General features: G+C 37.1%; 3 protein-coding genes across 4 annotated transcripts in view; 2 read left to right on the top strand and 1 right to left on the bottom strand.

Moving 5' to 3' along the window:
* Window positions 1–14,182, top strand: part of LOC140746381 (uncharacterized) — a 41,066-nt gene extending 26,884 nt beyond the window's left edge. The window contains exon 3 of the mRNA XM_073078506.1: window positions 10,590–14,182. Coding sequence (XP_072934607.1) covers window positions 10,590–11,191 — 602 coding nt within the window. The 3' untranslated portion in view covers window positions 11,192–14,182. The remainder of the gene's footprint in view (window positions 1–10,589) is intronic.
* A 1,544-nt stretch (window positions 14,183–15,726) lies between these two features.
* Window positions 15,727–26,157, top strand: LOC140746369 (protein D3-like). Of its 2 annotated transcripts, XM_073078492.1 has the most exons (6): window positions 15,727–15,839; window positions 16,718–16,757; window positions 20,843–20,922; window positions 24,889–25,012; window positions 25,258–25,471; window positions 25,977–26,157. In XM_073078492.1, the coding sequence occupies exons 1-6, from the start codon at window positions 15,807–15,809 to the stop codon at window positions 26,113–26,115; spliced, it is 630 nt and encodes a 209-aa protein (XP_072934593.1). In that variant the 5' UTR covers window positions 15,727–15,806; the 3' UTR covers window positions 26,116–26,157. The 2 variants fall into 2 exon arrangements, with proteins under 2 accessions (XP_072934593.1, XP_072934594.1); XM_073078493.1 differs by lacking the exons at window positions 15,727–15,839; window positions 16,718–16,757 and adding an exon at window positions 19,676–19,754.
* A 188-nt stretch (window positions 26,158–26,345) lies between these two features.
* On the bottom strand, window positions 26,346–27,013 carry LOC140746498 (uncharacterized). The gene is made up of 2 exons (XM_073078652.1): window positions 26,986–27,013; window positions 26,346–26,923 (listed from the first exon to the last, which is right to left on the bottom strand). The coding sequence occupies exons 1-2, from the start codon at window positions 27,011–27,013 to the stop codon at window positions 26,346–26,348; spliced, it is 606 nt and encodes a 201-aa protein (XP_072934753.1).
* Between the last annotated feature and the right edge of the window lie 316 nt (window positions 27,014–27,329).

The raw sequence follows: 27,329 nt of genomic DNA, 5'->3' as shown, positions 1-27,329 counted from the left end.
TAAAGATCATACCGCCCTCGCTAGCTATACACGAGTCCACTTCGTAAACTTCTTCGAGGAGGTACAATCGCATTGGGTAGCTGAGCTGGAATTTTAATAGTTAATAATGTGATCCAAAATTCTGTAAATAATTTGATTGCTATTCCTTTTTAACTTGTAGAGTAAAGTAAAATTAGAACTTCTTGAAATAATTTTGTGTTCAACACAAATATAACAACACACACAAAGATTTAGTGACTGTGTGCTCTAAACATAGATGCGGATTCATATATTTTTTAATATAATAGAATACAAAAATATATGTAAATAAATTTTTGGCTTTAATTATTTATTAAGTGATATAGATATGCATTAAAAAATTCAGGTATGTATTTTGTAAAAAATAGCATCTAGCTACTCGTTAATAGTTCGTCAGTGGGACCGCGGTCTAATCAAGATGGGCAATTTACAACACCATTGGTTTAGTTTAGCGGCCTCGCAATCGAATGATTCCTTGTAGGAAATTAGTTAAGATTACAACAATTAGATCCTTAAAATAACATTTTAAAGCTTGGTTAAGTAATTTTGTGAAATATCTTGTAGCTACTGTAAAGATTTTGTAATTGAAGTTGGTATTTAATTATATTTGTAGACATAGTTGGTTGATTATTTCGTTAGTCGGATGAGATGATAGGCATGAAGCATGAAGTTTTGCACAGACTGTATGGGCACAATACACAAGGCACAATATGGGCACTTAGAAGGAATTTAGGGGTTCATTTTTTTTTATAAATTCAAATATAGTATCTAATTCCTAAGGCTCTATATAACAGTAAAATGTTGCTACAATTATTATTTTAATACTACTAAGTACTATTATTTTTAATAATGAAAATATTTTCAGCGGCAAGTACTGTGTTTGAGAGGTGTAAAAAAGACATTCATATCAGAGACATACCTTTGTCCTCAGGGGTAGTAACGCATCTGTGGTCAACTTCAGGTAGTTCTTCAGTGGACTCTAATGTTATTTAGGGCTAATTTCAGATTTATTACGACTTTGACCATGTACCAACAGGTGGACTGCATACATTAGCATGAGTAGCTAATGACTTTTTTTTATAATATAAGAGTAGCAGACGAGCATGCAGTCCACCTGATGGTAAGTGGCTACTGCCACCCATGGACATCTGTAATCAACCCCAGATAGGATTAGATATTCCTACCTGAGGTTGGCCACAGATGCGCCGCTACCCCTGAGGACTAAGCTGTAACGCCTCGGAAAAGTCTGTCTCCCTTACTACACCCTTCAAACCGACACGCAGCAGCGCCTAACACTGCTGTTGTTAGGTAGAAATAGGTGTGGCGGTGGCGCCGCCGGAGTCGAACCACAAAGGGTTCTACCACCTTCTAACTACAACATTTAAACTACTACATTTAAAAAAATGTTTACATATTTATCGATGATTATTTTTCATAGAGCATTGTTCAGTGATTTTCCGGACGTGTAAACTGGTCTTAAACACAGTTGCCAAGAACTATGTGTTACATTATTCTAATGAGGTATTGTTAGCCCAGACGGACAAGCGTAAACTCATAAATATTTTACAGGAGTTAAATATTGTAAGTATTTGGCTGGTCTGAGTAATTTGTGAGTAAAACTATTTAATTTTGTAATTCTGTAGGTACGTATATGTATTGTATTTTGTTTATCTGTGGCAAACGGTAAATCCTTAACCATAATCTATACTAAACCATAGGAACTCTTCACAAAAAATATAGGAATGTCGTAAGGGAGATATTCGAGACTTCACACTTCAACTTAGTCGCAAGAGATAGCAACGCATCTGCGGCTGACCTCAGATAGGACTCTAATCTTATCTGAGTTGATTACAGATTTCCATGGCAGTAGCCACATATCCTCTAATGGAGTGCCCGGTTACTACTTTTATATTATTAAAAAAAACCTCTTCGGTTGATCGGTTACTACCTGTATTTAACAAAAAAACAACGAGTTGCACTCCGGTAGTGCCGGCAGAAGTGAAAATTTTCGAAACCTAACCTGAATAATAAAATATAATAAATAAAAAATTAAACTGACAACCATTGACATATTTTTTTTATGTTGACACCGGATGACATCTTGACTTTCACAGTTTGCTTTGCTTACGAATTTTCGATCAGGTCACGTCGAGTTTAACATTTTTTAAATTTAATTTATTTATTTTTTAAATTTTTAAATAAGTTTTCACTTCAAAAAACCTCTTCAGTTAAACCACACGTTCTATCTTTCAAAAACCTTCTAAACATAAGCCGTTAGTTCTAAACTGGTACCCAAGGTTACGCTAAGCTTAACCCATTGTCAAAGTACTCTCATCGTTAATTCGATGCGGTGTGCAAAAGATGGTACCACGTAACGAAGTCAAGGCCACCGTTGACCACTTGCGTCATGAGGTCATTCACTTGTCTGACTTTTGTTTAGTAAATGCTAGTGTTTTGAAAGGTAATGTATGGTTAAGTGTGTTTCAACCTGGGAGTACCACCGTCACATTTATTTCTAGCGTTAAGAAAGAAAAAATCTGAAATTCTTACAAAATGGCAAATTACATAAACACAATAGCATAAAAAACTGAAGCTGTTTTTGCGTTTCGATTTAAGGGGGTACCGACTTAGTTTTTTTGGAGTAGCAAAACATCTCTCAGTGATATGTATGTCGTGCTATTTTTTATTAATATAATACTAGTAATATAATTTACTAGTCGTGCCTGTATTAGTAAATTATATTACTTTCGTTGATTTATACAAACAAAAATGTTCAACAAATTACAAAAATAAATGTTCTCGAAATTCAACCTAATTAATTTGAGAACACTTTAGGATGTCGATTTAAACTACGACTTCTTTAAAGTAAGAGTAAGAGAAAATCTCCAAAAGAGTTAGCAATCAGGTATTTATCCACCATCAATCAATTAGGCTTCTTACGCGAATTCTCACGGAAACTACAATTGCAACGAATGTTCGCGTAACGAATTTATTCAAATACCGTGATGTGACGTCAGCCTAACCGTTACGACATGAGAGCACGACTGACGAATCACGTGTATAGTTGGCCTAAGGTAATTGGAACCGACCCATCACCGTCCCACTGCTGGGCACGGGTCTCCTCTCAGAATGGGAAGGATTAGGCCACAGTTCACCACGCTGGCCAAGTGCGTGGAGTATGGCCAAAGATTTATCAGGCATGCAGGTATCTTCACGATGTTTTTCTTCGCCGTTTGATCAAGTGTTCATTAATTTCTAATACGCACTTTTGAAAATTGGTATTTGGATTTAGGATTTTAACCTCGGACCCCTCGATCAAGAGGCCGAGTTTCTTAACCACTAGGCTATCACTTTTTTGTCCCTGTAGTTTCGGGACCAGAATAGGGCTACGGTATCCCCTGCCTGTCGTAAGAGACGACTAAAAGGGGGCTTCCGGGGTTGCGGGCGGTAAGAGTGGGAGCTCGAACCGCCCGGTAAGGTAAGCGACCCCGGGAAGGGCAGCGGTGTGTGTGGTCGCATACCGTCGTACGCACCAGATGGTGTGGCGAGCGTCAAGCTCACCTGGGCAGAGCCCGAAGGGGCAACGCGCTAAGAGGACACCGGTTGCATTCCTTTGGAGATCCCGGAGCCCTCTACGCAGCGCTGCGAACGGCCACCGGGGGGGGTTTTAGTGCGGTAAAAATCCCACATAACCCGGCCTCGCTCCCACGGCGCCGGGTATCTTTTAAAGGTTTCCCCCTCGTGAACAAAAAAAAGAACAAAAAGGCTATCACTTCTTGAAAAAGTATCGCCTAGTTTTTTATGTGTTAGATGCAGATGCTGCCAACGTAACTACAGTTCGTGACGTATACAAATCAGGCTTGTGCAATTGAAACATCTTTCGCAATGAGGGAGGGTTCCACCGTAGGCACATTTAAATTGTATGTTAAAGTTAACTTAAACATAAACAACATCTTTAACTTAAAACTATAACAATATAATGGCTATAATAATATCTTTGAGGATAGCGATCGAATGTAAAAATTCTGTATTGCACCAAGTTATTTGTCATAAACGTCATTAGTGATTTTAGTGGAAGTTGATGACTTTAACCGACTGTAGCACTACCATGAGTTGGCATAGAAACGCCACTATAGTAATTGTAAATAGAAAACTATTGTCATTTTGCTAGTGAATAACATAACTACTATCGTTACGGTATTTCTTGACAACATCTGTCAAATTAATGACTCATGGGACCGAATTTGTATGGCAATAGATCATAATGACATTCGCTAGCGATTTGATTTCGATAGGTTTTTTACGTTACGAGTGGCTCACACTACGGAATTTAGTTCTACGAGTAACCACCAGAGGCGCTGTACAATTTTTCATACATTTATTTTACGCAGTCGCTAGCGAGTAATACTTTTGTAAACTCATGGTAGTGCTACTGAAATAGACCGGTTAACAGTAAGTGTAAGTTCTGACGTCATGTTGATTGTACCTAAAATGTGAATAGCTTAACCGCAGATTGGATGGCTGATTAGGCTTTTGTCAACGTTAAAGTTACATGGTGCAACCCTTTATTCTATTTAAGTTATGGCCCGATCACGAATCCCATAAATGAGGTGTCTTCATTCAGTGCTTCGTCACATTTATAATGAGCTCATTTAGTATTTGGATTGCGACATAATTACTCATGTAGATATGTCTACTATGTCCATGTAGTCTGTTATAGCTTATTTTTTCGTTTTAACCAAGTGCTTGTATCTTATACTACTTGTGATATATGAGTTCTGGTGACTATTATATGGCCGTGTATATCAATTTTGACCGAAGAAACATTATTTCTGGCTTATTATATACAACAAACGGTAAACAAGAGGTAAATAGAAATGCGGCCATTTTAAATAATGTTTATTGACTCAACTTGTTCGCAATTTTTTTAATTGGCAACATCATACACGTAATTTAAAAAATACAAATTAGTCTACAATTTCGATCGTACGGCTCCAACTCAGATCAGACTTTTAAAAGCTTGTACGGTAAAAAATGCTCTAATTTCCAGATCAAACCACGAATTTCGTACAGACCTCCTGGTGTGAGCCTGTATTCAAAGTGGCTTGCACTAGGTACACTGGTGGAGTAATAGTGTTTACACACCAATCTATTTGGTTTCGAAAGGTCAGACCGATGAGGTCAGCTTGGCCAACCTTTTTTTAAATGATATAAAAGTGGCCAAAGAGCATCCAGTCCATTTGATGGTAGCTGCTGCCCAGGGACATCTAAAATCAACCCCAGATAAGATTAGTTTCATACCTAAGGTCGGCTACAGATGCGCCGCTACCCCTGAAGACTAAGCTAGAATGCCTCGGGAAAGTATGTCTCCCTTACCACACTCTACAAACTAAAACACAGAAGCGCTTAACACTGCTGTTATTAGACAGAAATAGTTGTGACAGTAGTGCCGCCGGAGTCGAACCACAGAGAGTTCTACTACCTTCTATTAAGCAAAAATAGGTGTGACAGTGGTGCCGCCGAAGTCGAACTATAGAGGGCTACCACCTTCAAGGTTTCTAAGCTTATGGCTGTATTGCGGTGGAGTAATAGTGTTTACACATCAATAGATTTGTTTGGTTTCCAAAGGTCAGGCGATGTTCAACTTGGCCAATATTGCTATCTGTTCGTTGTACTTGTTTATCTTTTTAATCCGTATTGGTATTAAGAATTCGTGACCGTATGTTTTGAACATATCGGCTCTGCCAATTCGAATTGTGAAAAATTTAAGTTGAATTTAATGGTGTAAGAGAAACCGTGAAAGTTATAAGGTTTATTCAATTAACAGACACTGAGCGTGCCAGACACGGGCCCTGATAGACAAAAAAATTTTTAACAGAAAGTTTAAGTGTATGAAATCTATTCGCGCAGGCGCTCGGAGTGTTTGTCATTAATAATGTATAGAAAAGTTCTATTATCTAAATATATATAACTCAAAGGTGACTGACTGACATAGTGATCTATCAACGCACAGCCCAAACCACTGGAAGGATTGAGCTGAAATTTGGCATGCAGGTAGATGTTATGACGTAAGCATCTGCTAAGAAAGGATTTTGATCAATTACACCCCCAAGGGGATAAAATAAGGGATGAAAATATTATTTCATAACGCGAGCGAAGCCGCGGGCAAAAGCTCGTAGATAGTCCATATAAATAATAAAAATACAATTTAGTTCATGGTTAACCCCTTACTGTTCCACTGTGGGCACGGATCTTCTCACAGATCGAGATGGATAGGCCATAGTCTACCAAGCCAGAATAGTGTGAATTGTTAGATTATACATGTCGTCACAAATTTCACAATATTTTCCTTCATCGCTATAGCAAGTGATTATTTCTAATTCGCAAATAACTTTGCAAAATCAGAAGAGCGTGCCTGGGGTTTGAACCTTGGACACCCAGATTGAGAGACCCAGTTCCAACCACTAGGCTACCACTGCCTTTTTAGCATATTCGGGGACCAAAATAATATGTAAAAACCTTAAAATGAGTTTTAGTATTAGCCGTATTTGAATGTCACCTTCCAATAATTTGGCGTGAAAATGTTTGTAAATCTTTTCTTACCCACAACAGGCAAATTAAGGAACGGGCCGCGTCAAATTCATCAAAATAACAATGCCTCATTTGAAACTTAACGACTTTGTAAGGCTCCACCGCAATAACCTATCGTTAAACCATGGTTTCCAACAATACGCCTCGGGTATTGACCCAAACATACTTCATTTCCCTACACCACACTGTTATATACGTAAAATGTATGTTTGTCTGTAATTTTAAAATAATTTTTTCGTAAATTATTTTTAGGGTACCCAAAAAGAAAAACCGAACCCTATTACTACGTCTCCGCTGTCTGTTCGTCTGTCCGTCTGTCACAGGGCTCTATCTCTTGAACCGTAATAGATACACACTTGAAATTTTTACTGAGTATGTATAACGGGAGCTACTATAACAATAAAATACTAAAGGTAAATAGTTTGTAAATAAATAGGCTTCGCTATACAAGAAACCGTTATTGTTTGGCATTTTTCGCTTTATCTATAGAACCCTAATACGGAGATAGGTCAATTTTTCACAAGGATGGTATGATAAAAAAAAATTAAAAAAAAAATTGGTATATTAGCCAATTTTATTTATGTCATTCTGTCACTGTCGCAAATCGGTTTTCGCAACTATAGACTCTAGAACATACACTACACTCCTTAAATCCAATAATAATTTCCTAAGATATCCATGTACAGTAAACCTACTGTAACCCAATGCTCATCTTCGAAAACTAGGTCTACTAACTAACGCACCGGTATTTAGGGTTCTGTACCCAAACGGTAAAAACGGAATCCTATTTCTAAGCCTCCGCTGTCTGTTTGTATATCCGACTGTCACAGGCCTCTATCTCTAGAACTGTAATAGGTAGACACTTAAAAATATCACAGAGTATGTGTAATGGTCGCCACTATAAAAATGAATACTAAAAATAAAAAAAAATAATGAAATTAAATGGGGATCGCCATACAAGAGACCGCGAATTGTCGACTTTGCTTTATCTATTGAATCTTAATAGGTAGACAGTTCTTTACAATGCATTCACTTCTATGGCTGCTATGATAACAAATACTAAAAAAAAATATATATACGCGACGAATTGATAGCCTCTCTTCCGTGGGTCTTAAAAAGCAATTAAAAAATGTGGTACGGAACCCTTCATGTGCGATTCGACTCGCACTTGGCCACTTTAAAACGACACGGACCACCAAGCATGGCAGTTACAGGAAGCGTAGCAATGAGCCTCGCGGGAATCGAACGCCCTTCACGGTCCACCTGACGTCTCTGGTTACAGTAGCAATCCCGTGGCGCTGTGCTCACGATGTATGAAGGATGGTAGCTGATATGTGCACTTATGTAGGGCTTAGCCGTTCATCTAAGCGACGGTTCAAAGCGCATTAGTGTTCGTATTAGGAGGGCGGCGACCGGTGAAAAATAATATTTAATACAGTATTTTTTTTTAATATTTCAAAATATATGCACTTGTAGCATGGTACAAATATCTATACAGTATTTTATTTTCATACAAACGCATGAAACGCAAGCTATATCTACGCGCCTCGAGGTCGGTACTCACTTGGTACACTAACAGTCGTGAATGTGCCACAGTAACGCGGGTGATGTGACGGTTTTGTAAGCAGTATATTTTTTTTGCTTCAATAATAATATGGCGAAGAAAGTTGTAGATTATATTGTGCTGATTTGGGTTGCTTCAATTCGACAATAACAGAACCAGATATATTTTTTTAAATTTTTATGTTAATACTAGCACGGTACAAATATTCTAGATCCTTATACTGGCTTGTAGGATGAGCCGTTCATCTCAAACTAAGTGACTGTAAAAAATATAGAAAATTAAAAAAAGTATATTAAAAAAAATAGTATTTCTAATTCAATGTAATTTAAATTATGTAAAATTTCTTTTTTACAGTTTCAATATCTGATGTTTATAGTTCCGTATCGTAAGGGCTAAACTACGTGCTACGGCTACGTGAGCATATCACTAAGCTTGTCTGACTCTCCGTTATTACAGGTCTCTATTTCTTAAGTGATAATAGACAGACATTTGATTTTTTCAAAGTATGGCCGTTGTAATAACAAATACTAAAAATAAAAGATCTAAAATAAGTTGAGAAATTAAAACTCGAGTATAATCAATCTAAATATGTCAAACACAGGAAAAAAGTGCCATAGGTGCCAAAAGACAAAAATACGATCAAAGTATGTTTTTAGGTTCAATATGGATAAGAAATTAGATTAAGACAAGAAAATAACAGACAGTTTTATTCTTATACAACGAATATAAATATAAATATTCGCAAATTATCAAACGTAAGATTAGAAAAATAACTTCTTCATAAACTAAAAGCTCGCAAAACACAATAGAAAAATACACAAAAGCGTATTATTTTGAAAGACGTTAAACTTTGATAGCAGAACGTTTCAAAGAATAGGTCTTACAAATTGCTCAATATATACAACAAATAGATTATTAGACCTTTCGTTGAAATGGCAAGGTGAAAAATGCCGCATTGATCCTGATCGAAACGATTAAGACCCTGGGGTCAATAATATTTAGCTTATTTTTTTTTTATAATATAGGAGTAGCAGACGAGCATACAGTCCACCTGATGGTAAGTGGCTACTGCCGCCCATGGACATCTGTAATCAACCCCAGATAGGATTAGATATTCCTACCTGAGGCCGGCCACAGATTTATTTATTAAAGGTTCACCAACGTAGTATACACTTATATAAATTACATTGCAAAAGTTAGAAAAATAAGTCGTGTACCCACAATTATAGGTGAAGATGCGCCGCTATCCCTGAGGACTAAGCTGGAACGCCTCGGAAAAGTATGTCTCCCTTACCACACCCTTCAAAACAGAAAACAGCAGCGCTTAACACTGCTATTATTAGGCAGAAATAAGTGTGGCGATGGGGCCACTGGAGTCGAACCGACTCAGGCTATGTTCAGGCGATATACGTGACTTTAGACATTTGTTTTATAAATTACGTTTTTATGGGTTTTGACACACCATAAAATTCAACGCAAGTAGAAAGCTTAACTTTATATCCATTTAACTTATTTTCCTTAACACTAAACACCTTTGACCTACAGAGAAGGCCCTATATTTTCCTGTAGACATTGCACAAATCCTTGTGCACCATCAGCTAGGTCATCGTATTTACAACACATTGACATGCGCAGGCGCACGGAAGCTTTGACGTGTACTGAATAAATACTGTCGAATATAGCGTCGTGATGTAACCCTCTGCATTCGATTCGGTGATTTGCATTTGCAATTGTGTTCGTGCTGTAACCCTTTGCGAGATGTGCAAAGGTGCGAAATTGTGAATTCATTACACACTCATTATTTAGTTTACTTAACATACAACTTTTTTGTTAATTAGATAGTTTTTTAGGGTTCCGTACCCAAAGGGCAAAAACGAGACCTTATTACTAAGCCACAGCTGTTTCTCCTTCTGTCTGTCCGTCCGTCTGACTGGCACAGGGCTCTGTCTCTTGAACGTTAGTAGATATACATTTGTTTATAACATTCATGTAGTCCAAATGATGGTAAGTGGCCATACGATAAGGTTTAAGGGTCTCAACCTCTTGCCTTTCTTCGCCTTACAGCTCATCAATAATTAAATCTTATTTTATACGAGCTTTTGCCCGCGGCTATTTTATCCCCTTGGGGGTGGAATTGATCCAAATCCTTTCTTAGCGGATGCCTACTTCACAACATCTACCTGCATGCCAAATTTTAGCCCGATCCGTCCAGTGGTTTGGGCTGAGCGTTGATGGATCACTATGTCAGTCAGTCACCTTTGAGTTATATGTATATAGATAGCAGAAAGTGTTATGACGTGATGTCACCTAGGTTTAACCACGAAGGGTCCTATAATAAATAGCATTCAATAAAAAAAGTGTTTAAGAAATAAATATTCCTGATATAAAATCTCAATTACATATTTCTCATTTCCAGTGAATGCCGGCTACGAGTCTGACCGAGACGAGTGGAGAGGCAGCCGCTCCCAATTCTCCACGACTGCCTTCGACAGCCTCGCTCGACCCACCAAAATGGCGATGGCTCTCACCCTCAAAAAACCTCAAAGACTAGAGCCAGTACCACAGTATTACCGTCTGAACAGCGACACCAAACCAAAGTTAACTCCACTGCCTTTCAGACAAAACAACTTTCTTCAACGACCACCAAGATTACCGCGCCCGAACACAGATGTGAAGAGGAATTTACCAATAACAACAGACCATCGGAAATACACGTCATTGCAATGTTTGGAGATCCCGAAGAAGTTAAGCGAGCCGAAGAAAACAATTGATGTGAAAAAGAACTCGAATCTATCGAATAGGATCACGGGGATTACGAATAAGCTTAGAGATTTAGGTAACCCTGGCAACACTATCGGTAGGTTTAAGGCACAGTCGCACGGCGATGTAGCTAATTTAAAGCCAGTTCTGAAAAGCAATGGTCATGACGGTGCCAAGCGGTCAGTAGTAAGGACTTGCAGTGCTGAACCACCAAAGAAAGTTACTTTCAGTGCGTTTGCTACTGTGCAGGTAGTCTAATAGAGTTAAAGACTTGAATAGTTAATGACAGAGTTATTCGTAACAGAAAAGTAGATAATAACCGAGAAATCTTTAGCGATGTTTTTCGTAATTCATGTAAGCCCATTTGTAAGAAAGTGTAAAGATACAAATATTAATCATGAACTAATTTTTAACTAACTTATTATTCTTTATAAGTCACTTCAGCCACTTATAAAATAGGTACACTTTCACCACATAACATAAATATTAGAGTAACTAAAAATTTGATTGCCCAATAAAATGTGTTTTTTTTATTTGTTACATAATCTGTCTAATTCAGCACTTAACTTAGCTCTTCTTCTTTGTTTTATTACATCTGTTCTGTTACATTTAAGAAATTCATACATTGCACAATAGGTTTATTTATGTAAATTACGTTATTTTACATTTTTTGTGACTCTTCTGTTCTTCAAACTAACGCGCAAATGTTTTAGAGATCTACGTTTTAATTAAATATCCTTTATTTTCTCGCATTTTGCAAAATATGGAATGAGTTTTTTTAATTACTATTTTTGGATTATCTATGTATTAATAGGCAAAGAAAAAACGTTTTAATAACCATTCTTTTTATTTGGAAATTGTTTTTTTTTGTGTTTAGCAGTTATTGACGAGTCTAACTTATCAATAAAAATATACGATTATGGTCAAATTTAAATAATATAACGGTACATACATAAAAGATACAAAGATGCCTGAAACAAGGCAATATAATAACTATTGCTTATACAATATACACTAATAGAAAATAGAAATATTAGTTTATACACACTATAACAATATTTATTTATTATATTATTAACATTTTGTGTAATAATAAAGCTGACAGGCCGGGAATTCTGTGTAAATAAATCACTATGTACATAATTACATATTATTAAGTACTCACATCAATTAACAATTGTACAAGAAAATCAATATCGTCCTTCTATCATTTTTAAGATAAATATTTAGTAGGTCCTATATTAAATTATTTATATTAAAATCATAATTATTTACTTTCATTATGCTTAGAAATTAGATACAATTATACTTTTTGCCTTGTGATTTTGGTTCCATATTTACAGTTATTTTTATAGTACCTCTTCACTTTAATTTATTTTACTTTAAAATAATATACCTTTTTTATTTTGTGACAATACTGTCTAGGATATTTTTTCTCAGAAACAAAAAAATTAAGATAACGCATCATGGAAATTACATTTTAAAAGATATAGGAGTAGCAGACAAGCTGCATGCTTGGCTGCTATTCCTATATTATAAAATATTACAGTTACAGTAAAGCTCGTCGATCGAATCGACTCGATCTAATCCATAATTTCTGTTAATTTGATTCTAATCTGACAGTTGAGTTTTTTGATTGCTAAGCCAATGGACCACGTTAAATGTAAAGTGTTAAATGTGAAATGCCACCAATCTTTGATAGAGATTGCTGTCGGATAGTTTCAGGTGAATATAGAAATTTATTAATATGTATACATACTAAATATTATATATCAATACCTATGTATCTACAATAGTAAATATTTTAAATGCTTAATTTAAAATGCTTAATTTTCTAAATTATTGTTTATGTTATCATTCTGCTATATTTTTAAAATGTAATTAAATAACTTTAATCTATTATATTTTCAGAAATTATTAAATATTTGGGATAATTTCGTCTCTGCACAAAAAATGCTTACAGAAACAATTATATGATATGCAAGTTAATATTTATGTCTAATTATATTATTTCTTATTTTTTAAACTGCACTTTCTTGTTATTCTTTGTGAATATTTATAAAAGAAAAGTCTAATATACATAATATATCTATAAAAATTGTTATAAAACGATGGTGTTGGTTTAATTCGATTTTAAATGTGGTTCCTAGTCGATATCAATGTCATTAGCAAACAAGATAAAATTGTATGATTAGTTATTATAAATGACTGTATAAAATAACGTATTAGTATAGTAGTATCAACCGTTTCTATGTCACGCATGTCTAACTGCACGCGTGAATAAACTCGCTGCACTATCATCGAGACCCGCGTGTGCAGCAGGCTTAATAACAAACGCATTTATGAAAAGTTAGGGTGCGTGTGGTAAAGTCCGCGCCTAACTTCTAGTCCGCTCTGAATATAGAAACGAGTCGCGTCGCAATACCAAATTATAGATATTAACGGGACGAAGACAGCGCGAGACCGCCCGGCACCCGTGCGCTGCCTGTTCTCGCTGTTGCTACGAGTCTATGCTTGTAATTGTGTTCGACCGCAATGACTCTGACTACGCCTGCGCGCAACAACTTCAGAGTGGACTAGAAGCTTGGCGTGGAGTATACGCGTGAAAGCAGATCCGCATACACAAAATCCCACGTGACAGGAAACAGGTGCGCAAGCAAGTTTCTTGTCAACCAAGCATTCATATGATTTAGTTACGATAAAACTTCTTTGCTCTAAATCTGATTTAGAAATGATTACTTATTCATATGATGCTTCATGTTGACACAAGGCATAGATATATGATAATTATCATGTATGGTGGTACCTACAATTAGGTATTTTATTTCGTATGTGTGTAAATGTGTTGTGTGGAGTCTCATTTCGCCGATCTTTTATCCAACAATACAAAATGTATATATCTCGGCAATTGCCGCAAATTGCAAATTAGTTTTATCATAACTTATGTATTACATTGTATATTTCGATGTATAAATGTTATTACGCAACTGTTAAAAATATGCTTACTTCATAATTCAAATGTATAATTTAATAACTTAAGTATTAAATATATTATTAATATTTCTACTATTTTAGAATATATCATGTATGCATCGTAAAGTCATAATAATTTAGATTTGATATATGAATCCTAAATGTATTATTCAATTTATTTAAGATTATATTATTATTTTTAATAATGTATAATTGTGTATTTTTACACTATGTTACACGTGTACGTTATGTGATGGATTTGTTGTTATTGTTTTATTTTCTTCTAAATTTGTTTGAAAAATAATAAATCATTTTGTTAGTTTCAAATCTGTGTTCTATTTTATACCATTTACCCTAAGGTATTTACAATTTAAATATGATCAATTGATATTAAGCACGGAACAAAAAAAAAACTATTTATTGTTCCGTGATAATATTCAACTATCTATACTAATACTATAAAGAGGAAAACTTTGTTTGTTTGTTTGATTGTAATGAATAGGCTCAAAAACTACTGGACCGTTTTTAAAAATCTTTCACCATTCGAAAGCTACATTATCCACGAGTAACATAGGCTATATTTTATATGAAATATATTTGATAAATAGATTTTGAACAAAGCGATACAAAGTTTGCCGGGTCAGCTAGTAGAAAATATTGTGAGTGTAACATTAATAATTTTACTCGATACTAGATGGCGTGACGAGCCAATAAGATTTCATTTCTTCCTTGAGCACTAGATGGCATTTTAGGAAATTTTCTTTTCTATGGAAATAAATGACCTCTGTATTTCATAAATGTCAACTACAGGTATACCATTCGTATTAGTAATTGATTGGACGTCTACCAAAGGAGGTGACCATTTAAAATCAAGTAGACTATATACTCGTATGCCTCTTCCATTACCTAAAAATATTATAGAAGGTAATGTTGTGCATTTTTTTATAGAATATAGAAGTAGCAGACGAGCCATAGATTAGTAAAGATACTTCGCCGCCTTGAAATTGAATGAAGCCACAAACGGCTTATTTTAGTAAGTTCTTTTTTTGAATTCTTGACAAATAAAAACATTTTTAGAGAAAATTTTCGAATAAATAACTAATACTGCGTAATTTACATAATAAATAAATAATTATTTCAAATATTTTAGGGACATTGTAGCACGGAGACGTGGCAAAACTTTTTTACGCAACTATTTCAATTCTCAAAACTGGGTACATTTTCTTGTTAGGAGTGAGTAATCTTTACTAATCTATGAGACGAGCATGCAGTGCAACTGATGTTAAGTAGCTAATGCCACCCATGGAAATCAGTATCAACCGCAGGCAAAACCAGAATCCCTGATAAGGTCGGCCATAGATGCGCCGCTACCGCAGATGTCTAAGACGGAATGTTTTAGAAAAATATGTCTCTTACCACACCCTTCAAACCAGAACACAGCAGCGCTTAACACTGCTGTTATTAGGTAGAAATCGGTGTACGGTGGTGCCGCCGGAGTTGAACCACAGAAAACATGTAACGACACACGATTTGACACATAATTTATTTGTAGTATTTATTTTTGACTATTGCTCATCTAAAATTAGCTTGAATACATGAAAAATATTTTGTTTAGTATTCACGCCAAAGAAATTTTTTACGATTTTTTATTAAAATATACATGATATGATGATATAAACAATTCGCTATAGAAACTGTAAAAACCTGAATAAATAACAGTTTGTAACAATGGCAAAAATATAGTGTCAAGATATGAAATAACTATTTATCGTAAAACGGCATTGTGATATATATACTTATTTCTCAATATTATTTATTCAGCTTATGCCATTGTTCAATTCTCTATATAATACTGAAAAAACCAGTTTTTTTACAAGTTGGGAAGATTAAGTTGACCAATATGAAGCCTATATTCGCTCTCTCGCTTTTGATGGTAAGTTTAAATACTTATTTTTATTTTGGTATATTCTTACTTTCTGAAAACAAGGTTGTCAAAGGTATATGAAGTCTACCAACATGCACTTGTCCAGCGGTAGACCATGGCCTAATCGCTCTCGTTCTGAGAGACCCCTACCACAGAATAATATGCCTTTTTATTCCGTGCCCAGCAGTGGTCGGTAATGGGTTGATGACGGTTCTCTTCTCGTTAACCCGTTACTGCTGGACTGTCTTTTCTTAAGGTGGAGTATAGACCACAGACCGCGTTGACCGAGTATGGATTGGTAGACTTCACGTGCCTGGGAGATATTTTTCAAGCTCTCAAGGTTTGCTCATATAGTCTTCTTTACTATTCATTCAACTGAATCTTTTTAAATATCACAGGCTACAAGGGATTTAAGTCACAGACTCCCGAGTTTGAAACCTAAGCGTAGAATGAAATATGAACAGTTATTTTTTTTTTATATAAAGGCCACTAAGATAATCCTTTATTTACCATTTATTTAAATCTAGATGACAAAATGACTTCACGGAAATGCGGTCGAACGGGATAAAAAGTATCCTATGTCCTTTCCCTGGTTCTAAGCTACCTCCACCAATTTTCAGACAAATCGGTTCAGCCATTCTTGAGTTATAAATAGTGTAACTAACACTACTTTCTTTTATATATATAGATTACACTTCTATTCTATTCAGATTACACAAATAACAATGAATTTTGCGATATTCAAGCAATTTAAAGAATTAAGAATGCGCTACTAGATACTAGATGGCGTGGTTGGCTACTACTTGTTTTATTTCTCCCTCGTTCGATGGTTCAAGTAAATTTTTTTTAAGAAGAAATTATTATTTATTTATTGTTTTTTTCTACAGTGCGTATTTCGCTTTTCTGAAGGGCAAGATTGTGATTATTGTAAGTATTTCAATCTTTATATATTGTTTTATTTTTGTGATATATTATTACGATACTAGTAATTGTCTTACATTATCATTATACAGCGATTAAGAATCTTATGGAGATAACTCACAGAGCAGTTTTCGCAAATGTGGTGGAAAGAGATCAATATAAGGCTTCGTGTAAAAACGTGTGTGATATAAAATTTGAAAACTGCAACTGTCGTTTACCATATTTTTTTATAATATAAGAGTAGATGAGCATGCAGTCCATCTGATGGTAAGTGGCCACTGCCGCCCATGGACATTTGCAATCAATCCCAGATAAGATCAGATACTCCTACCTGAGGCCGGTCATAGATGCGCCGTTACCCCTGAGGACTAAGCTGAAACGCCTCGGAAAAGTCTGTCTCCCTTACCACACCCTTCAAACGGGACAGCATCGCCTAACACTGCTATTATTACGTAGAAATAGGTGTGGCGGTGGTGCCGCCGGAGTCGAACCACAAAGGGTTCTACCATCTTCAAGTATTGTATCATGTCTTTTTCATATTCGCGGAGTCAACTACGTTTTAAAACCGCCCCATGAGTTTTTTGCCTTAGACAGGCAAAAAGAAAAAAATATATTTGTCGTACCACGTATTTGTACTTGACGAAGCCAAGGCCGAGGTCACTTAGGCCTTGACAATGATAACATTGGCATGTATTAATTCACAGATAACGTATCTGAGAAACATTCTTTGATAATATATCGATTTTAGTTGTTTTAATTATAACATTTTTACAATGTTTGCCTTTATCATTAAATATGATGATCGAAAAATGTGAGGACAAACATATTTTTGCGTTTTTTGTTGCCGAAGAAAACTTTTAAACCACCCAAAGTTTTTAAGTTAGAAAATGCTCGTTTGTTGAAAAAACTGGTTCAACAATGTGCCAGTAGCAACTTATTCCAGTTAAATTGACGTGAAGGGTGAAGGGAGATGCCTGCGAAAGTATATTTCCTATAATTATGTTTTATAACGTACAGATACCAAACAACCCGAATGACGACCCGCGTGGCGGAGCGGTCACCATGCCGGTCTGACGCGCAGAGGGTCCCGGGTTCGATCTCCGGCCAGACAGATTTCTAATGATGAATTTAGATTTCTATTTCTGGGTCTGGGTGTTTGTGTATTTGTCTCTGTGTGTGCCCATAGCACCCACGATACAGGGAATCCTAGTGTGGGGCTGTGAGTGTAGAAAGAGAAATAAAAATTAAAAAAAAACCAAGCAGTCAACGTGATAGTAAGTGGCCACTGCCGCCGACATTTGTAATCAACCCCAGATAGGATTGGCTACATAAGAGTCGCTTCCCCGATCGCATTGGAAAAATTGCCTCTCTCATACCACGACACCCTTCAAACCGGATCCTCACACTGCTGTTATAATAGTCCAATAAATACATTAATAATCCTGGGAGTTGACATCTCGTGTGACGTGCAGTATCGGAGTCATTTGGAAGTTAAAGCCAAGCTGGCATCAAAGAAACTGGGCGTCCTGAACAGAGCCAAGGAGTACTTCACTGCGGGGCAACTCCTTTTGCTTTATAAAGCACAAGTGAGGCCCCACATGGAGTACTGCACGCATCTCTGGGCAGGGGCGCCACAATATCAGCTTAACCCACTTGCGTGCGAATCGTCAATGACCCAGTGATCTCTGATCGGTTAGAACCCTTAAGCCTGCGGAGGGACATAGGTTCCCTCTGTGTGTTCTACCGGCTTTACAATGGTATGTGTTCTGAGGAACTGTTCGATCTGTTGCCTACATCACCCTTCCTTCATCGCACCACTCGCCGAAGGATGAGGTTCCATCCACATCAGCTTGACCCGTGGCGGTCCTCCACGGTTCGGTTTGCACGGTCATTTTTACCGCGTACGTGCAAAATGTGGAATGTACTTCCTCCTGAGGTATTCCCTCAGGACTATGACATGGGGCTCTTCAAGAGGGGTGTAAAAAGAACTCTTCTTCAAAGCCGGCGATGCATTGGCGACTCCTCTGGTGTTGCAAATGTCCATAGGCGACGGTGACTGCTTTCCATCAGGTAGCCCGTCTGCCTTATCGTTAGGTTAAATATAAAAAAAAAATAATAATAAGAAACGTCGCAACTTGTTCTCAGAATAGTACTAGTAGAACTCTTGTCCGATCTACGATGGTTACCGATCTCCATGGGCGACCGTAACATCAGGTGAACATTTAACAGATATGTTCCCACTATTAATATATTGACGGTGCATACTCAATACATTTATGAAAATATTATGTATGTAAGAAAACACGCTGATATGTTTGAAAAAAATAGTAACCACCATAACTTTAATACCAGAAATAGAAATAAATTAGTAATTCCTAAACATAGATTATGTAAGGTGGCTAGATCTTTCATGGGCAACTGTATTCGCTACTACAATAAAATACCCGACCACATTTTGAATCTCACAGAAAAAAAGTTCAAACATGACAAACAAACGCTATGTTAAAAAGCGTACTATAAACTAAATGATTATTTTACTGACAAAACGGTGTGGTCTGAATTAGCACCAGCTCCACATGTACCATTACGTTAAGTTGACATGTAAAAAACATTTTTTTTAAAGATGTGTGTTATGGAGTTTCTTTCGCCGCTTCTTCTCCATAACGAAACACCTTGTGAAGTGTTGGTAGTTGTATTGACATTCAAAAAGTGCTCTGTAAAAAACCTATTTTGAATTAAAAAAAATGTTTTTTTTTATATGAATGGGCGATTGCGACTTTACATCAGGTGAACAACTCGCCAATTTATCAAAATATTTAAGAATTGTACAGGCACTACACATATTTGTGATGTAATTACCGATAACATTTATAAATATCCCGTGTTATCGTTTAGCTGTGTCCATTTGACGAATTTTTCATTATCATGTGAATTTAAAACATCAATATGGGTAGATCACGGTCAGTTGTGTCGCGAAAATCGCCGCGAAACTACGTTCAACAGGTAAGTTCGCAAATGTGCATGAAAATATTGGTAAATAGAGTATATTGGTGACAAAGTATTATATAAGTAGTTGCACAAAAGTTAATTCGCCGTCCTCTATTTTTGTAATCTTTGGTAAAGTAAATTAGAATGAGATTGTAAAGAAATGTTTTCAGGAAGTACCTATTAGGTAATCGATAAGAAAGGTTTCCGAGATTAAACCTACATTATTGAATTGTGTAGTTACATTGTTGAATCTTGTATGCGGTTTTATTCATGAAGTATTACTTCTATAGCTAAATTATCTAAGTAATAATCCCATTTCGAATATGATCATATTTAATCTATAACTATTTTAAAGTGAAAGTATAATTGCTATTCAAGTTTTTTATTGAAAAGTATAATTTATGCAGTTGCACTGAAATATATATCATAGAACGTTCTCTACCATATTTAAATGGTTTTCCAAAAGGGTGAGATGTCGTGAGATTTGGCCCATCCCGAGATTTGTCAATATTGTCGGAAGATCTTTCTTATGTAATAAGTCTGTAATAAATTCATTTTAGCATAGTACTGACTTCTTAAGTGCATGTTGCTAGTGTGATGAATTCCTATTTTATTAAGATCACTTATAAGACTCTACCTACTTGTATAAAATCAGTAGCTAAACGAATGCGACTTCTGTCACGACCACAACTCTATATATAATAAATTGGACATGTTCCCCGAGCAACAGTGAACATTTATCATCAGATTGAACTGTAATCTCAGTCGCTTCAATATTATAAAAAATACATTTTGTGTATATTGAAGGTGGTAGAACCCTTCGTGGTTTCGACTCCGGCGGCACCACCGCCACACCTATTTCTACCTAATAACAGCAGTATTAGGCGCTGCTGTGTTCCGTTTTGAAGGGTGTGGTAAGGGAGACATACTTTTCCGTTGCATTCCAGCTTAGTCCTCAACGGTAGCGGCGCATCTGTGGCCGACCTCAGATAGGACTAACTAATCCTATCCATGGGCGGCAGTAGCCACTTACCATCAGGTGGACTGCATGCTCGTCTGCTAATCCTATATCATAAAAAATATATATTGTGTATATTTTATAGGTATGTCTGTGTCAAGTGAATTCGAGTCGAGCAAGATCGTGCCGGACGTGGTGTCCGTAGCGCCGACAGACTCCATCAAGGTACATCCAGTTTTTCTAGTTCTATGACATTTACCTAATATTACATTTTATCTACGCAATAGTAATTTATATGATATTTTTATCAACGCATAAATGAGGTGGAAATACAGATATGTCTACAATATTTATAGAACGTTTTCTACATTCACAACTATTCCTTGTGACTTATGACTCCTTGTGTTTAGTTCGCCTATTTGTTTTATTCCAAGGTGATACAATAATTGAAAAAATCAATCAATCAAATATCATACAATTTAAAAATAGTACCTATAGGTACATTTCTTGCAAGAAGTATCAGACGGTCATGCAGATCATCTGATGATACGTAAGATGATAAAAAAACAGACTTAAAAACTCCGATAACATTTTGCGGTAAACGTGACCTTTGTTTAAGAGCAGGTTATCGATTCTTAAGAATAATAACTTATTCTTGTTTTATTATATAACGAAATAAAATATTTAATATGACAGGAACAATGATCAATATAAGTTTAATAATACTCGTATGTCGTAGGAATAGATACAATTGTTACGATCAAAGTTATGGCAACACGACCAATGTTAAATGTTGTTGGCCAAGTTTATTAATACAAACTTGGTCGTATAACCAAGTTTACTACTACGAGTATATGACTAACATAGATTTGTTTGGTTTACATTCCCTTTGGAAATTTTTGTACCTTCTACATACTTTTATTTTACTGTTATAAAATACAAATTGGCAGTATGTTCGCCTCTTGATTTGTTTTAAGGTGATATAGTCCGCGGTAAACAGCTAGTCCGCTCTGAAGTTCTTGCGAGCAGGTGTAGTCATACAATTTGCTATGGCAACGCGATTAATTTCTATATTCTTAGCGGACTAGCGGTTTTACGCGGACTATACGTCGTTATCCCATTGGTAGACTTCAAACACTTTTGGATATGTTATTTGAGTTCCATACCTAAAGGGTAATAACGGAACCCTATTCCTAAGTCCTATAGCCCTATGCCTAATTACTAAGCCTCCGCTGCCTGTGTGTCTGTCTTTCTGTCACAGGACTCTATCTCTTGAACCCTAATAGATAGACACTTATTTTTGTAAGATTTCAGGCAATATAGGTACATACGATGTTTTGTCCCTGTAATTCCGGGACTAGAATAGGGCTACGGTATGCCTGCCTGTCGTAGGAGACGACTAAAAGGGGGCTTCCGGGGTTGTGGGCAGCAAGAGTCGGAGCTCGAACCGTCCAGCAAGCGACCTCGGGAACGACGATGGTATGTGTGGTCGCATACCGTCGTAAACACTACATGGTGTGGGAGGAGCGAAATCTGCTCCCCCAGGGTAGAGCCCGGTTGGGTATAGCGCTTGGAGGGCTCCGGTTGTGTTCCGTTGGAGATCCCGGAGTTCTCCAACAAGCGTTGAGGACGGCCACCGGGGGGTTTTAGTGCGGTAAAAATCCCACATAACCCGGCGTCGCTCCCACGTCGTCGGGTGCCTTTTAAAGGTTCCCCCTCGAGAAGAAAAAAAAAGGTGCATACGATGTTTACCTCCACCGATTGTAGCAAATGATAACCAATTTATAATACGCACATGACTTTAAAAACGGCCTGAGATTTGAACCCCAGACTGCCTCGACCATGAGGTCGATTTAAAGTTTCAACTAAAGAAGTGATTACTTATAAGATAACGTAATATGTACGACCCTATATTACTATGTATAATTATCAAGTAAGTTTCTTTCGTACATTTGTTCGCACCTCGCAAATGGTACAACTATTTTACGCAGATAGCTAAGGAATTTTCAAAGTATAAACACACCTATTTTACGTCAAAAATTCCTTTATCGCAATAATTAATACAATCTTAGTTCTGATAATAAATAGTAGCTAGTATTTATTGATATATTTTTATTTTATGGTGAGGTAATGCACGTAGAAAAAGATAAAGTAATCTATTTCAATTAATCATATTTACGGTTGGGGATTATTTGTTGTTGTATAACGACCGAATTAATAAATTATATTCTGTTTGCCTACCAAGGATCAAAATTTGTCCATTTTTAGTAGGCAGAAATTGTCAAATGTCGGTTTTAGGTACACAAAGTATTGTATAGATTGATTACTAATATTTGACCTGTGCAAGTAGAACTCGCACACGGAGGGTTCCGTACCACTAACATTTTCATATATTTTTTATTTTTCGTATTTGTTATTATAGCAGCCATTGCAGTAAATACATTGTGAAAATTTGGACTGTCTACCTATTAAAGTTTAATAGATAGAGCGGGAAACGTCGAGTAATAACGGTTTCTTGTATGGCGAATCCCAATTATTTTCAACTTTTTTATTTTTAGTAGTTGTTGTCATAGCGGCCACCCTTATTCTTCTTAAGCGTTACACTCTTGTCAGAGTGGTCGTGGTCATTATTTGGTCTTCGTGGCACGCTTAACAAGACGCCGCCACTCGTTACATACTCTGTATTTCAAGTGTCTATCTATTACGGTTCAGGAGATAGAGTGTGACAGACGGACAGAGAACTGAGGGTTAGTGGTAGGGTTCCGTTTTTACCCTTTGGGTACGGGACCCTAAAAATGAGCGTTATTCTGCGTGCGTCAACAGTACTCTGAACTGTTGTACCGATTCAGCAAGGACTATGTGGTCAAAAATTCATAGATGTCCTTTCAGGGAATAAAATAGCCTACTTCCCCTTTAAAAATATTTAAGATACCTAAAAAGTCGAAAACCATGTATCTTATTTAACTACTTCATAGAAACATACTGAAGTATTGCAGCTATTATACAAGTAAATATAGGTATGAATATTAATGCACTTCTTAATTAATATGTATTTTGCACAAGTGTTTTATCTAGTCTAATATATAAAATTCTCGTGTCACAGTTTTCGTTGCCATACTCCTCCGAAACGGCTTAACCGATTTTGATGAAATTTTTTGTGCTTTTCCGGTGTCTATGAGAATCGGCCAACATCTATTTTTCATCCCCCTAAATGATAAGGGTTGTTCACCCTTAACATTTTTTTGCCGGGTCAGCTAGTAAAGTATAATATTGCTGAGTAAATATAAAATTTATAACCAATTTATTTTTAGTGGAATCAAAGTTGATATTTATTAGGGTTGAATTCTTTTTTTATAATATCAGTAGCAGACGAGCATGCAGTCCACCTGATTGTAAGTGGCTACTGCTGCCCATGGACATTTATAATCAGGGCCGGATTTAAGGGAGAGCAACCGGGGCGGCAGTCCCGGGGCCTCCACAAAAGAGGGGCCCCCACAATAGAGACGTCGGATTTTTTAAAATTCCGACTAGTAAACAATAGTAAAAAAAATATCTTGTCCTTTGATATTTTTTTTCGCTGTTTTACCTTCATCTACAGTAGTTTGTACAAACATGAATACTAGAAGAATCTACCTGTGTTGTGAAACACAATAAAATATTTATTGAAAAACTCAACTGAAAAAATTGATCATTTTATTCGGAAAATAATTTGGGGCCAGGGGGCCTCCACTCCTTTGTTGCCCCAAGGCCTCTAGATCTCTAAATCCGGCCCTGTTTGTAATTAAACCCAGATAAGATTACACCGTAAGGACTAAGATGGCATGCCTTAGATAAGTATGTATCCCTTACCACACCCATCAAATGCTATTACCACCATCATTGCCACGCCATCATATCACCACCTGATGGCATTCTCTGCCAGTCACCCTGGGTGGAGGGAGAAAATGGCGGAGGTGTTTATTATATATAAAATAATGAGGGAGTTGACCAGCATAAGTTTGGTCTTAACAGAGAGGAACATATCTTCTGGATTTGAATCCTTCCTGAGGTCGACCATTGATGCGTTTCTATCCTTGAGAATTAGGTTGGAATGCCTCGAATAAGTACCTAAGTGTAATGTCTCCCTTAGAACACCGTCTAAGCAGTATGAATATATCTTCTATTATGCTAACGTATAAAAATGTTTCTTAGCTGACCTACCCCAGCGGTGCTGAGGCTTGCCTGGGCAATGAACTGACCCCCACCCAGGTGAAGGACCAGCCGACCGTGTACTACGAGGCTGACGACTGCGACTACTATACACTTGTGTTTACTGGTAAATATTAGCACTTTAAGTATCTAGTAAAAGCATGGACATCCCAAAGCCACTGGTTTTTTCTTTATAATATAGGAGTAGCAGATGCGAGCAGGCCACCTGATGGTAAGTGGCTACTGCCGTGGACATTTGTAATCAACCCCAGATAGGATTGGATATTCCTACCTGAGGTCAGCCACAGATGCGCCGCTACCCTTGAGGACTAAGCTAGAACGCCTGGTTTTAGAATCTTGCAACTTTTCCAGACCCTGACAACTATGATGGCCCAGAGCCAGTCTACCGTGAATGGCACCACTGGCTGGTCGGCAACATCCCTGGCAACAAGGTAGCTGACGGCGAGGTCCTCTCCGGCTACATCGGCTCTGGACCCCCAGAGGGCACTGGCATCCACCGCTACGTGTATATCCTCTTCAAGCAGCCTGGGAAACTCGAATTTGATGAGAAGAGGCTCACTAACACGTAAGTACTGTTACACATAAAAACCAAATTATGAAGGTTGACAGCTTGCAGAGATTTTCAGTTAAACTTAACTTTACGCAGACTTCCAAGTAGTATTCTTGTCTGAATAGACGTCTATTTACCCATCAGGACACCCTGATGTTTACTTGTGTATGTAGCATCCGCGACAATACTATGAACATACAAAAACAGACAGAAATCTCATTGAATGTCTATCATTTGCAACCTTTGTGGTTCAACTCCGGAGGCGCCTCCGACACACTTATTTCTGCCTCACAGCAGCAGTGTTAAGCGCTGCTGTGTTCTGGTTTGAAGGGTGTGGGACAGACATAGTTTTGCGAGGCGTTCTAGCTTAGTCCTCAAGGGTAGCGGGACTTCCGTAGCCGATCTCCGGTAGGAATGTCTAATCTTATGTGGGGTTGACTACAGATATCCATGGGCGGCAGTAGCCACTTACAGGTGCATGCATCGTCTGCTACTACTATATTATAAAAAATAATTCCAGCTCCGTCGACGGCCGCGCGGCGTTCTCTACCAAGAAGTTCGCAGAGAAGTACAACCTGGGTAACCCTGTCGCAGGCAACTTCTACCGCGCGCAGTTCGACGACTACGTACCACTCCTCTACAAGAGCCTTGGTGCTTAATTTATTTTAGAGAGTTAAGTCCCAAATACAGTCTTAAAGACATACAGAAGTTTTATTTCCTTGCGTGTAGATTGTAATAGACCGCGCCAAACTTTTAGTCCGCTCTGAAGTTACGCGTAGGTGTAGTTACGAATAGCTCGCGGGTGAGTGATATAAAAGATATATATCGTCACCAAAGAGCTAAAAACTCATCAACTCCGACGATTTTGAATTATATCTTTATATCCGCGTCACATGGTTGAGTTCATAGGCATACTGACTTCTTTCTTGTAGTTTTCGAACGATGTCAAGTATCCGTAGTATAGCTGCTCTGGTGTCTGACATTGGTAGGCCTTAGCGTTTGCACGCAGCTCCACAGGAAGGCCTTTAATTATGCAGGACATCGCTTCTTCACCACCGATGTTGCACCGTTTGAGGAGGGATACTTTATCGTGGTAATAACGTGTCATAGTTTCCGATTCTTGTTTGTTTCTTGACAGCATGTTTTCGAGTTTATCCACGTAGTCAATAGATATCGGAAACGCAGTTTTCAAAGCATCCTTCCAACCCTCCCAATCGAGGCTGTAGTCTTCTAAATCATCGTACCAGCGTCGTGCAGAACCACGTAGACGGAGTTGCATCACGAATTGTTTTTCGGTCGCGTCCCATCCATATATGTCACCAAGCTGGTCAATTTTATGTAACCAGCCGCTAACGTTGCTCGCGTTACCTTCAGGCCGGAACTTGGGGAAAACTTCGGCGTCAGCGTGAGTCACTCGTCTTCGTTTAGATGGCGACAGCATTAAATCCTCGAAACAGGGCGTGGAGTCTTCGGTGGAAGAAAATAAAATTCATTTTCTTCACAATTTTGAGTTTTCTTCCCTCTCTTACCGAGACCAGCGGCAAAAGGTCCCGACATCTTCACTATCCCACTTCTGAGAATGTAACTGCAGCTGGGATAGACTTAAATAAAAGTAGTCGTGAAATAATTTAACTATATTCTCGGGCAGAGTTTCCTCTTACAGACCAAATATTAGAATACATCATGTCAATGCAGAGCTTCTACTTAAATATGATTTTATAATTTTGCACTACCTCCTTTATACTTATAATTGAATAAACGTTTATTAACACAGATTTCCGGTAAAACATTCCATAAATTGAAAAATGATTAGGCATATTATAAAATAACATAAATTAATTAAATAACAATTTTAAAGACATAAATAATTAAT

The sequence above is a fragment of the Epargyreus clarus genome, unplaced genomic scaffold (genome assembly GCF_041222505.1).
Source record: "Epargyreus clarus isolate Ecla_fem2 unplaced genomic scaffold, WU_Ecla_fem_2.2 ptg000012l, whole genome shotgun sequence".
Taxonomy (NCBI): domain Eukaryota; kingdom Metazoa; phylum Arthropoda; class Insecta; order Lepidoptera; family Hesperiidae; genus Epargyreus; species Epargyreus clarus.
The sequence above is the reverse complement of the archived record's forward strand: the minus strand, read 5'-3'. Positions and strand labels throughout refer to the sequence as shown.

What these genes read in the sequence shown, in the direction of transcription:
- LOC140746369 (XM_073078492.1), top strand. Translation starts at nt 15,807, where the DNA reads ATGAAGCCTATATTCGCTCTCTCGCTTTTGATG. An exon ending in AGGGCAAGATTGTGATTATT is followed by an intron (nt 16,758 to 20,842) that starts GTAAGTATTTCA and finishes TATATTTTATAG; the next exon opens with GTATGTCTGTGTCAAGTGAA. An exon ending in GAGAAGAGGCTCACTAACAC is followed by an intron (nt 25,472 to 25,976) that starts GTAAGTACTGTT and finishes AAATAATTCCAG; the next exon opens with CTCCGTCGACGGCCGCGCGG.
- LOC140746498 (XM_073078652.1), bottom strand. Translation starts at nt 27,013, where the DNA reads ATGTCGGGACCTTTTGCCGCTGGTCTCG. An exon ending in ACCTTTTGCCGCTGGTCTCG is followed by an intron (nt 26,924 to 26,985) that starts GTAAGAGAGGGA and finishes CTTCCACCGAAG; the next exon opens with ACTCCACGCCCTGTTTCGAG.